We start from the raw sequence: 12,827 nt of genomic DNA on the forward strand, positions 1-12,827 counted from the left end.
GATTCATCTCTGGTGGTGTGTTGGAGGAGGATCTTCAACAGGTATTTAACCAGGAAAGCAGGGATGACTGCAGTTAGTGTACACAGTAGAATGGGTTAGTTGCCTCTGGAGAGGGTTCCTGATAAAAGGCTGAGTTTGGACCCCACCTCCTCCCTTCTGACAGTGACGACTAGGAAGAGGTGGAAAGGCCCCAATATGGTGAGAATCAAAGAGAGACACAAAGGGGAAGAGGAGAGGCAGGAGACTTTATTCACACTGGGGGAGGCCAGTTCACAGGCTGCCATCAGAAATGCAGCATCGCTACAGTAACAGGGACCTACCATACTCAAGCCCGTAGCCACGTGCCTCTATTTTGACAGAACACCAGGTGTGGACACAATCCCTAAGAGCTTCCAGGTAAAGCTTCACCTGCTTCCAACTCTGCCTCATTTCTGCTCACAGTCAGCACCTCTCCAACACTCTCTGCCCTTCTTCCTTGAAATCACTTCCTAATGTTTTTTACTACATAAATTGTAGATTAAAACCCTTAAAGCATCCTTCACTGGTGCCTCCTCTATAGGAATAAGATTTGATGGCTTCCTCCTAAGCCAGCACAAAACGGAGACACCAGGAGGATTTCTTTATCTCTATCTGAATCATTTCAGAACAGCAGCACCGTAGGTGGTCAGCTGGTCCTGGCTCTCCTCGAACTCCCCAGTCTCTGCTCACTTGGTCTGGTTGCCCTTGGGGGGCTCTGATGCGCCTTTCCTTGCCTCCTCCTCCGGGATGAACACACTCACGGTGAAGTCGCTGGTCTCCGAGCCGTATTTGTTCTTCACCACCAGCCCGTACTTGCCAGAGTCTGCCGTGCTCACACCCGAGATGGTGAAGAACGCAGTCTTCCCAGCCTCAAACTTGAGGCTGCAGTGATCGTCGGACGTCAGCGGCTTCTCATTTTTCAGCCAGGACACCTCAGGGGTCGGGTCGCCCCACACATTGCAAGTGAGATTAAGTGCCTGCAGAAAGGATCATGGAAAGGAAGGTGATAAATCAGCTAATTCTGATCCAACTCCACATCAGTGATGACTACAAGGCTTCCGGGCTGAGGTTTCAAGTAGTCATGTGGTTTAAAGTTAGGCACCCATGGTTATGCTCTGAATAAGGTGCAGGTAGCAGGTAGAGCCAGGCTTTGGAACTCTAGAATGCTTGTCTGTGTCAGCACACTGAGGGGCTTTCTTTCCGCCCTCCATCTCCACTTTCTCCTCCACAAACACCCAGACACCTTTCGCTCACTCTGATGTGGGCCTCTGGGCTGCATCAGCAGAAAAATCTCACTCCCTGCTCAGTTATGCATTGCATCTGCGTCACAGGGCCCAGCACTGGAATGGCAGCAGCTGCTCTACATAATTTAAGTAATTTCCCCATTCCATCTTCCTCATTTTCTTCAGCTTCCTGGACCCCATCCAACCCGTGTTGTCGCAGAGGTGCTTGGCCCAAATGCATCCTAAATAAAATATTCTCCGGCGTGTTGAAACTCTACTGAGACACTGGCATTTGGGGCTGTAGTTTTACTTTGCCTTATTAAGAAAATGTAAGACTCACGCGCAACTCTATACTGTAGAGGCTTGTGGTTGTGTTTAAAGTTGTTCTATTCAGTGGGTAGTGTTCTGAACCCACCACCGTGGCTGATACACTTTCATCACCACAAGCTCCCTGTGCTGTCCTTTCAAAGCTCCATGTGCCACTCCAACCTCTCAACCATGTTCCTTTTTTAAAATATATCTTTTATTTTTGAGATTATAAAAATTGCTGACATTATAATTTCATTATTTCTCCCTTCCCTTTCCTTCTTCCAATCCCCTCCATATTGCCTCTCTTGCTCTTTCAAATTCATGGCCTCTTTTTTAAATTAACTGTTGATATATACATATATTTACATATATGTATCTATACACACACACACATACATATATATTCCTACATACAACAAATACAATGTTACTTGAATGTGTGATTTTAGGACTGACTATTTGGTATTGGATAATCAATTGGCTTTATCTTCCCTGAGGAAGACTATCTCTTTGGCTCTCAGCATTTCTAGCTGGGCCTCCTGGTCCTCACCCTGTCCACTTTAGCATCCCCGTTGCTGTCTTTGTTCAGCTTACACTGGGGGGATCATGTTGTTGAGACTTTATAGGTGCAGTTCCTGATGTTAACAAGAGACACAGTTGCACATAACTCCCTGATCCTCTGGCTCTTACTATCTATCCTTCCGCCCCCTCTTCTGCAGTGACTCCTGGGCCTTAGGTGTGGAAGTTGTGTTATAGATATATCCACCGGGACTGGGAGTCCACAGCTTTGCGTTTTGATCTGCAGCTCTGTTCTCAATCTCCAGCAGCTGCTCCTCAATGTTCCATTTATAGGACATTGTCATTTCAAAATGTTATATAAACACGGTCTACAGTATGCAAACTTCCCAGACTGCTTCTTTGTCTGCACACAATTCCCTGCAGATCCACCTATGCTGCTGAATCAGCCTCTTGGCCCTTTGTTGCTGACTAATGTGCCAGTGTCCCTGAGGGTCATATGTACATTTCCAGTCTGGGGCTATCGTGAATGGAGTTACTATGAATAGAGCACAGGCTTTCCCATTTCTCTGGGATAAATGCCCAGGGTTCAGTTGCTGGACTGTATGATAAATATATGATTCATTTTTCTCCCTAGAATTTGCCAGGCTCTTTTGCTAAGAACTGATATAATTTGGGCTTACGTCACACCAACAATGCATAAGCAATTCCGTCTCCCCACACCCTTCCTGCATTTGCCACTGTGCATTTCTATTGTGTGTCACTATCACTGGAGTTCAGGTATGTGTGTTTTATTTCATGATGTCTTTACCTACTCTCCATGGCCAGTGCTAAATGACACATTCTTGACTGGGAACGAAGTCAGCATTAATAGGAAAGGAGTGTTCTCTTAAACATCTTCCCAGTAGATCTTATGTGACCACTGAGAACCTCTTCTGTGGGAGTGAAGCTGGGTAGATTATAAAACTGCCTTACACCTCACCATTAGTTAGCAAGTTTTTGAGACGGGCTGTGTAGCTCAGGCTTGACCTGTGACTCTCTTGCTTATGCATCCTAAGTGCTGGGCTTATGAGCATGTGCTGCAATGCTAGCTTAAATTAGTATTTCTACTGGATTACTCTTAAATGGGTACATTTGAGAAAGAACAGTACAAGTTAGAAAAATGCTCTGTGGGTAAAGATGCTTGCTGCCAAACTGAGTGACCAGAGTTCAACCCCCCAATACCACACTGTGGAAGGAGAGAATGAATACCTGCAGGTGGTACTCTGACTTCCACACACATGTTATAGCATGTCCTGTCCTCCAATAAAGAAATACATGCATGTAATAATTATTAAATGAGTCAAATCGGCATCATTAAATGTATCTGAGCAGACCAGTTTCAGGTTTTGGAATCTGATTATTTATGTGGGGTAAAATGTAAGTCAAGCCGGGCGGTAATGGCGCACACCTTTAATCCCAGCACTTGGGAAGCAGAGGCAGGCGGATTTCTGAGTTCGAGGCCAGCTTCATCTACAGAGTGAGTTCCAGGATAGCCAGGGCTACACAGAGAAACCCTGTCTCAAAAAAACAAAAAAAAAGTAAATCAAACCGAAATCGCAGACATCGGAGGTAGGCATTGTGGAAGACTAGCATCCATCCTTGAGATCTGAGCTGTGGATTCGAGGTACTTTCACATCCATTCTCTCCTAATTGTCACTACTGTCCAGTGAGTTTAACCTCATGAAGTGAGGAAAGTGGAGAAGAACGTTTAAGAACAGAAACTGCTCTCAAAGGTTAAGCTGAAAGTCGACGACGGCATTTTTCCGCCCACAAAGAAATGTATTGCACTGAATCTACAGTCTTGCTTTGATATGTAAGTTCTGCGTGGTCATCCCTCCCATGCCCACCATTGCAGTCACTGCTCTCCCGGGTAGGAAAAGGTTTTATTTCACTGCAGGTCTCTCTGGATTTGCAAGATGTATATTAAACCTCTTTTGATTGATGTGGGGTCTGGCTATGTAGCCAAAGGTGGCTTAGGCTCTACTGGATTTTCCCCGTTGAGTTCTTAGATTACAGACTGCTCTGCCCGGTTTACAGGTTAGAGATCACATTCATTGCCTTTCGGGTAGAAGAAGCCAGGAAATACCAGTTTAACATCAAACGGAGAGGTTGGATTTCATTGGAGATGGAGCTATTAAAAACTCATGGGGCGGCATGATTCCCTGTAACCACGAGATAGCATGGCACCTCCCAGTATGCTGGAATAATTTCTTTCTTCTGTGGTTACAGGGCTAAGAGCAACTGCTTTCAGGTTCGTTTTCACACAGCCTAATGGCTCCTGATGGTTTAAAAACATGACACTGGTGAAATGGCCTAAATCCAGGCTCACAAGACAAACTTTCATCCTGATGCTGGCCTGACAAGACACTATGACTGGAATGCTGAACTTTTAACCATGTATTTGGTTATTGTGGTCAAGTGCAGACCCAAGAAAATAAGAGATGGTGGGATGCCAAAGGAAGGACCACAGTGTAGGATATTGGGACCTTTCCCCACGTGGTGGCAGGGATGACAGTACTCACCTTGCCCTCTTGAATGGTGACAACATCGGGAAGACCACCCAACACCCGGGCCCGATCTGCAAGCACAGCAATTTCTGGTTAATTTCTGCAATGAGGAGAGCTAATGATCACGACCTCAAAAGACTTAACGACACCAGCCGCCCACCGTGTTCTTCCCTGTCCTGGTGGTTATTTCATACTGCTTTCAACATGCAAAATGAGAAATGACTCAGTGGCTCTGGTCTTTTCTTTACTTACTGCGCACATGCACAGGTACCTGAAGCCGTACCTGCAGCACCAGCTTGGAACTTTCTTGTCACATCAAGACCTGCTGTATGATGATTTTCATGGCTATATTCAGTTCTAGCCCTTGTGTAGCGCAGCAGGTGGGAGCTCAAGAAAGCACAGCCCATCTTAAGATAGAGGCTCTGAGCAGGCCACGGTCTCTTTATGGTTTCTCTATGATGAACACCAGTGGCATACTGGGAAGGCTATAATCTGGGAGCGCTATAGGCTTGTGTAGCCTCCTTTGAGGCTCTCCTTAGAGAGCTCACTTTTCTTGGTTCTTGGTAGTGCTGGGTCTGTCTATCTGTGGCTGGGTATATCAATAAAAGTGTAAGACAGGTGCTGAAATCTAGGGCTGGACACATGCGTGCTGTGGGAATGACTATCTCAGCACTTGATGAAGGAACCCTTCTGTAACACACCCCAAGGCCTCCTCTCTGGCATAAACACCATGGCTCCCAGCTTCATTTTACTCAATTTGTGACTCTTGAACCTTGTTTGCCCAGTGTCAAAAAGACAGTGTTTCAGACTCTTATATTGTTCACTGGGCCTGATTTTCTTCGGATACATTGTATCTGTAAGTGACTAATACCTATCATATGGTTTACAACCAAGAGATTTTTTTTTTTACAATGTCTGTAGAGGACAAGAGCGAGATGTCACAATTGAGACCTTCCTACAGACACAAGACTAAAGTGAAAAACATATGTAGACCATCTATAATTTATAAAAGAAAGAAGACAAAACCCATTTTCCTTTTTTGAGACAGGATCTCACTACATAGCCTTAGTTATCCTCGATCTCCCTATATAGACCAAGCTGGCCTAGAACTCAGAGAGATCTGCCTGCCTCTGCCTCACAATCACTGGGATTAAAGGCTTACACTACCAAGCCCAGCAAGAAAAGAACCCATTATCATCTGTAGATATGGCAGGAAATGAATTTTGACGTTGAGTTTGCCTCCATGCTAAGTGTGGAAGTAGTTACTCACTTTTTTCAGCAATGGCAGCTTGTCTGTGGTTGAGAGAGACAAAGAAGAGTTGTGTTAGTATCATTTCAAGTAGTCTCCCTCTGTGTCTGTCTCTCTGTCTCCTTCCTCCCTCTCCCTTTCCTTCATCCCCTCTCTGTCTCTCTCTGTCTCTGTGTCTCTCTGTCTCCTTCCTCCCTTTCCCTCTCCCCCCTCTGTCTCTGTCTCTCTATCTCTGTCTCTCTGCCTCTCTCTCTCTCTCTGTCACCTTCCTCCCTCTTCCTTTCCCTCTACCCTTCTCTGTCTCTCTGTCTCTGTCTCTCTTTCTCTGTCTCTGTCTCACTCTATCTATCTATCTATCTATCTATCTATCTATCTATCTATCTATCATCTGTCTCTCTGTCTCCTTCCTCCCTCTCCTTTTCCCTCTCCCACCCTCCTCTGTCTCTGTCTCTCTGCTTCTCTCTTTGTGTCTCTCTCTCTCTGGCTCTTTCTGGCTCTGTCTCTCTCTCTCTCTGTCACACACACGCACACACACACACACTTAAACACATACAGGCATGCTTCAGTGCAGGCTTGGAAAGCTACCCTCCCAAATAGAAATCTGCTCTGAGTTCCGTGAGGAGCTGCCACAAACCCAGACTGCATCTACTACACAAAGCGGAGGCGGAAGTCAGCCCTCACTCTGCTTCAGAGACACCTGGCAGCTCCACTAACAGTGTCAAGCGGGCTTTTCCTATGCTTGCTGAAACAAAAGACTTTCTGGTACTCAGATAGGCCAGTGGAACACAGGGTTCCTGGAATGTAACTTGAGTAGAAGTGGCCCTTGCCAGGAAGGGGAACTTACTTTAACCTCTGGAATTCAGCAAAGGCTTCATCAAATGCTTTAAAAGAAAAAAAAGGGAAGAAAATTAAAACTTTATCAGTAAGAACTGATGACACACAGGGCTGGTTAAAGTCACAAGGTTAGGTCACCGCCCACCTTTCCGTGAGGCTGCCTATGGCTTCATATTACAATGGAATGTTCTCAACAAGACAAATAAATACTTTCTGTGTAGAAAATATGAAGTAATAGAGTTTAGATCCTTTCATCTCAGCAAGGAGCCTTCCATTTTAAACAAAAAGTTAGCTAATAGTCCCGCCAAAAGTCTTTCAAATAAAGGTATGTTGTCTAAACATCTTTGAAAAAAAAAACCCAAAACCTTCTTATTAAATTAGCCCTCATAGGCTCCTGACTGGACACTCATCTTCATGTTAGGTTTTCTGCTCTGTTCAGGCAGGAGAGCACACTGAGTCATAGTTGTAATGTCGTATGCCAAGACTGGCCTGAAATCCAGAGTGCTATGCATTACAGAACAGAGACTGTTTTTTTATTTTATTTTAATTTTTTTATTTTTAAAATACAGTTTTGTTAGCATAGAAAGCAATAGGTGTCACCACTGCACTGCTCACATGTGTATCAGTGGGCTTTGTTCATGGTCCTCCCCAACCTCTGTCCCTCTTCCCTCCTCCCTCCTCTCACTGAAGTGGTATTTCTCAAGCCACCGTGGAGCAGAGATGGAGGGACTGAGATTGACCTCATGAAGGCTGGACGCCCCAGGGGGTGGGAATTTTGAGGGTGGGGAGGTGGGAGTGGGGGGGGTAGATAGAGGTTACATCCACAGAGAAGAAGGAGGAGGGGTGAGGGGATTGGGGGTTCCTGGGTGGGTGGGGAATGGGGTAAGGGGACAACATATGAAATGTAAATAAAACATCCAATAAAAAAATTTAAAAAAAAAAGAGCATCACAGGGTTCTAAAATAATCTTATCCCCCGTGACTTCAGGGCGAGACACTCGGCTGAAGTTCATGAAAAAAGGCAAGTTTGTTTAGAAATCCTTCTATTTCATCTCCCATCTCCTTTGTGGCCCAAGAAACATACACACATGCACACAAACTCATACACACATATGTACACACATGTGCACACACATGTGCACACACACTCGTGCACACACACGCTCACACACATGCTCACACTCGTGCACACACACACTCGTGCACACACTCATACACACATATGCACACACATGTGCACACACATGCTCACACTCGTGTGCACACACACTCACACACACTCGTGCACACACACTCGTGCACACACACTCGTGCACACACACTTGTGCACACACACTCGTGCACATACACACACGCTCACACATACTCGTGCACACACACACTCACACACACACTCATACATACACAGAGACATGATTTATTTTTGTGTGTGTTGAGAGTACACCTTGACTTGTGTGAAGGGATCAGAATGCAGCTTTCATGAGCCAGTTCTCACCAGCTGCTCAGTGAGGCAGGGTCTCCTTTCTGCTGCTGCTCAGTTTACTCAGGGCTGGCTGGCCTTGAGTCTCTTGATAATTCTCCTGTCTCCACCCCCACCCCACCTCAGGGTAGAAGTAGAGATTGCAGATGTGTACCACCACATCCAGCTTTCCATATGGGTCCTGAGGACCAGCCTCTCGGGCCATTACACTTTCACACCTATGGTGCCATCTCCCAGCCAATAACCCTATTTAAATCCAGAGAGTAGAGACTTAATTGGTTACACTAATACACACACACGCACACATACACACACACATACTTTACATATGGAAGAATAAATAAAGTCAGGCCCTTGTTTTTGCTCCTCTGAAAATGGACTGAGCTTCAGGTTGAACACAGAATGACATCATAGAACTGTTTCTAGTCCCCACACCACACAGAGAAAAAGAGACTTGTGGTCAAGCTAATGTGTTTGGTGGCTATGGCAACCCGGTAAAGGGATCCACAGCCTTTGTCTTAGGAGGGGTTAAAGTGGAGTAGTTGCATAAGCTTTGTTGTTAAAAATAATTTTTGAAATGTGTTAAATCTACCCACCCACTTGCGGCTTCCCCTTTCTATTGTATTTCCCACAGTTGGATGAACTGTGGGAGAGATCCACAGCCATGCTGCTGGTGAAACATGGGTCAGAAGGGCCCTGCCTGTTCACTGCACCATCTCCTGTGACTACAGATCCTTCAGTGAGTCTTTGTAGGCATGTAGGTAGGCATTGGGTGAGAGCAGGGGATTCAGAGAATACACACACACACACACACACACACACACACACACCCTCAATGCATGCTTGGAATTGTTCTCTAAATTGTGAGTCTATTCTGAGGTTGAAAAACATGAAGAGTATGGTACACCAGGACAGCATCTTGGTGCACCAAGGAGTGGGTCAGGTTTAGTCAGTCCTCCTTTGGTGACTTTCATCTAGAAGGTTTTATTCTTTCAGAAAGAAGAGAGGGAAGAACGTTGCCGGGGACGGGGAGAGACGGCATGTTATTAGTTATTAGCCGTTCGCTTAACGCTTTTAGTTTTATTCAGTGATCGTGCGCCACTTTCGGTCTTTGCTTGTTGAAAGCCATTTACTTGTTCCTCTTTCACCCCATTATCTGCAGAAACCCCCAATCTCTCAGCAGGTCACTAAGACATCTGGGACCCTCGGATGTGGCCTCTCCAGCTTCCTCTTGTCCTGCTCAGGATTTCCTCACTTCCTTTGCTTCTTCGCATTCACTCCTGTCTAGCTTTGGACAGAGTAGACCCTTTGTTCCAGTCCAGAGTTAACCCTTTCCCTTCTGCCCTTGCGCTCTCACCATCCACTTTCTGGAGCTTTGGTAGGTCATCGATTCCCTTCCTAGTCAGTCTTCCTAGTCAAAGCAGCTGCTTCCTTGCAGTGGCCGAGTATGCCCAGATCTAACCCCCACTCGGTTGCTTTCCTCTCTTAGCTCTTAAGGAGCTCATGGTGAGTCAGCTGACCTCTTCTAAGAATCTTCTCTGCATGTGTGCTGTCTCCATCTTTCTGCTCACTAAATTCTCCATTATTAAGGCTGCTTTGCCAAATCACTATTAATGAAACGCACCGGAGGCCATTATTTTAGCCTAGGTCCTGCACTAGCCCTCAGCAGATCTCAGCAGAATGGCACCACTCACGTAGTGTGACATATAATCAAACTGAACTTAAAAACAAGACAGGCTTCCAAAAAGATTGGGACTCAGAGTGACCAATCAGGACAGGTCCATTCAACCCAAGCATCACAAATACCAACTCCCTTGACATCCCCAGTGTAACAGCCTCCTTTTGCGTTGGTGCATTCTACAGTGAGTCTGAGTGAGTAAGTTTACCTTGTCCAGAGAGGTCCACCGTCTTCTGGTGTCCCGTCTTGCCGTCAAAGAGCTCCATCACGTATTTCCCTTTGTCGTTCGGAGTGGGCTCGTTGATCTGCAGCCAGATCTGCTCCCCGGTGACTCCACTCTTGACCCTGTCCGTGTACTTAATCCCAGCGCCACTGTGAAGGCGAATCGAGAGTCACCAATGCTTCCTTCTGCGAACAGCTGATCTTTCCTCTGCTTTTATTAGGTGACATACCATAAGCTTTCACAGGCTTTCAGAAAGCATGAGGCCTGCCTACACCGTCCTGCTTCAGGGTGATTATGGGCCCAGAAGCTCAGCATTTGGAGCCCAGGGACCAGGGATGGACAGTCCGAACATCTACTAACTAACTACACTAGTGATTGATTTCAAGACCAATCCTTCTCAAGGGTGCTGATTATCTTTGGATTTGCTTGGGTTTGTTTCCAGGATTAATAGACTGTTTAAAGGTGAAAGACCAAACTAAATACTATTTTACTGCATACTTAATACAAATGTTCTACGGCCAAACCGTATAAGTAAAAGAACACACTGACAGGGCCTACTGACACATGCCGCTCCAGAGCTACTGAAGCATGCATAAATACGCACTTGGGAGTAGAGTCAAACGTGAATGAAAAGCAGGGTGGCTGTCAATAAAGTGAGGCACGTGTCATGACCCTGTATGAAAACAGAAGGAAACACAGCCCCTACACTGTGAGCCGAAATGATAAGACATAAAACATTACGATTATAGAGAAAACAGGACACAGCAGAACAGTGTCCTCATACTGTCAAAACACGCTTCATGAAGATTTCATGAGACTATGAGGAACTTAAAAATGTAGTATAAAGCCTGTGACTGGTGCAAGGGGTAAAGTTCTTGTTGCCAGGCCTGGCAACTGAGATGACTCCCCAAAGCCCACATGGTAGAAGGAAAGAAATGACTCCTACAAACTATCCTCTGACCTCCGCATGTGCTGTGGTATATTCTCATGTGCACACACACAAAATAAATGTAATAGTTTATTAAAAGTAGTATATAAAATTGACATACACACACACACATAACAAGTATATAAGGAAAAAATTAGAAGAAAGTACTTTAAATGTACATAAAGTTGCTAACCAAACTATTGATGATATCATATTATAAATGCTTCTAGGCACATAACTTTAAACCCAATAATCAGGGAATAGAGGCAGGCAGATCTCTGAGTTCAAGACCATCCTTGTCTACAGAGTGAGTTCCAGGACATCCAAGGAGACAGAGAAACCCTGACTTCAAACTCCCCCACCAAAAAAAAAAAAATCTTTCCATTTCATAGTATCTACATATATATCTTCCCAAAAAGCAGGTAGGAAGTTTAAAGCTTAAATACAATGTCAATGTGAACTTTAAAAAGCAAAACATTTTCACCTAAAAATTTTTAGCTTCCAATTAATATTTAGTGTTTTTCTTATAATACTACATGCTATGAGGTTCTTTTTGCATATGTACTGACATATCTTTAAATATATTAGCAATTGAAATGCCATAAAAGAAACACATCTGTATCCTGCAATTTTTAGCCTGAATAATAGCTTTTTCTTAGAGAGTGGCACAAGAAGACAGATCTCTGTTTTGCTTGAATTATTTAGTCTCTGGCTGGCTTTCACAACGGTGCCTTCTATATGTTAAGTACTTCTGACTGAATAGATCGTATTGTTCTTGTTTTATATGAGAAAAATAGAATTCACAGAATTAAATGATTGCCAAAGAAGATAGAGCAAAGCCAAGGCTAAAACCCACTTAAAGGTGTGTCTTTTCTTCTCGGTACGCTTCCAACTTACAGAAAAACAGTAGTACAATTCTCAAGCCCTGAGCTTTGTGTGGGCACAAAAGTATAAGAGGAGCTCATGCAAATGAGACCAACACCGTAGGAAGCTCATACCTTGCTACTCGGACGGCAAGTTTCTTAAAATATATTCTCGATGCACTCATTTAAAAAAAAACCAATTATGTTTTTAAAAGACTTATTTTAACTATGCGCATGTGTTGGTGGGGGTGTATGTACACATGAGTGCAGTTGCCATAGGAGCCAGAGATGTCAGATCCTCTGTAGCTGGAGTGAAAGATGCTCGTGAGCCATTAGATGTGGTTCCTGGGAATCAAACGTGGGTCCTCTGGAAGGTCAGTATGTACTCTTAACCACCAAGCTCTTTCTCTAGCCCTTGAATAAGTGATTCTTTTACAAAGCGTGTAACTTTAAAATGCTACATTTATATATTTAATTATTACTGTGTGTGTGCATGTGTGTGTGTGGATGTGTGGATGTGTGTGCATGCATGAGTGTGTGCATGTGTGTCCACATGAGTGTGTGCATGTATATGTGTGCATGCCCGAGTGTGTGCATGTGTGCACACACATGTGTAGCTGTGTGGTGTGCCACAGTGCACCTGTGGAGGCCAGAGAACAATTTGTTATTCGGTTCTTCCCTTCCACTTCCATCTGGGGATAGGACTCAGGTCTGTGTGACCTTACCCACATGTCACCTCGCTGGCTCTAAGGCACAGCGCTGTGATGGATGACCCAGCTAATTCTGCTCCCTCATGCTCTGCACTGACATATTACAGTGTCCTAGGTGTCACTGAGGAAGGATTTGGTCTATTTTACATTTTAATTTTACATTTTAATTACTTCTCTGCAACATTTTCTGGAGAGAGAGAGAGAGAGAGAGAGAGAGAGAGAGAGAGAGAGAGAGAGAGAGAGAGAGA

The 12,827-nt window shown here is 44.7% G+C and overlaps 1 protein-coding gene across 1 annotated transcript in view; it reads right to left on the minus strand.

Moving 5' to 3' along the window:
* Positions 1-225: 225 nt before the first annotated feature.
* Positions 226-12,827, minus strand: part of Myom1 (myomesin 1) — a 112,838-nt gene continuing 100,236 nt past the window's right edge. The window contains exons 34-38 of the mRNA XM_028762193.1: positions 10,064-10,227; positions 6,709-6,745; positions 5,886-5,908; positions 4,631-4,686; positions 226-995 (exon numbers count right to left, since the gene is read on the minus strand). Of these exons, the coding sequence (XP_028618026.1) occupies positions 705-995; positions 4,631-4,686; positions 5,886-5,908; positions 6,709-6,745; positions 10,064-10,227 (571 nt within the window). The 3' untranslated portion in view covers positions 226-704. The remainder of the gene's footprint in view (positions 996-4,630; positions 4,687-5,885; positions 5,909-6,708; positions 6,746-10,063; positions 10,228-12,827) is intronic.

This window comes from Grammomys surdaster, unplaced genomic scaffold (assembly GCF_004785775.1).
Source record: "Grammomys surdaster isolate TR1022 unplaced genomic scaffold, NIH_TR_1.0 132, whole genome shotgun sequence".
Classification (NCBI taxonomy): Eukaryota; Metazoa; Chordata; class Mammalia; order Rodentia; family Muridae; genus Grammomys; species Grammomys surdaster.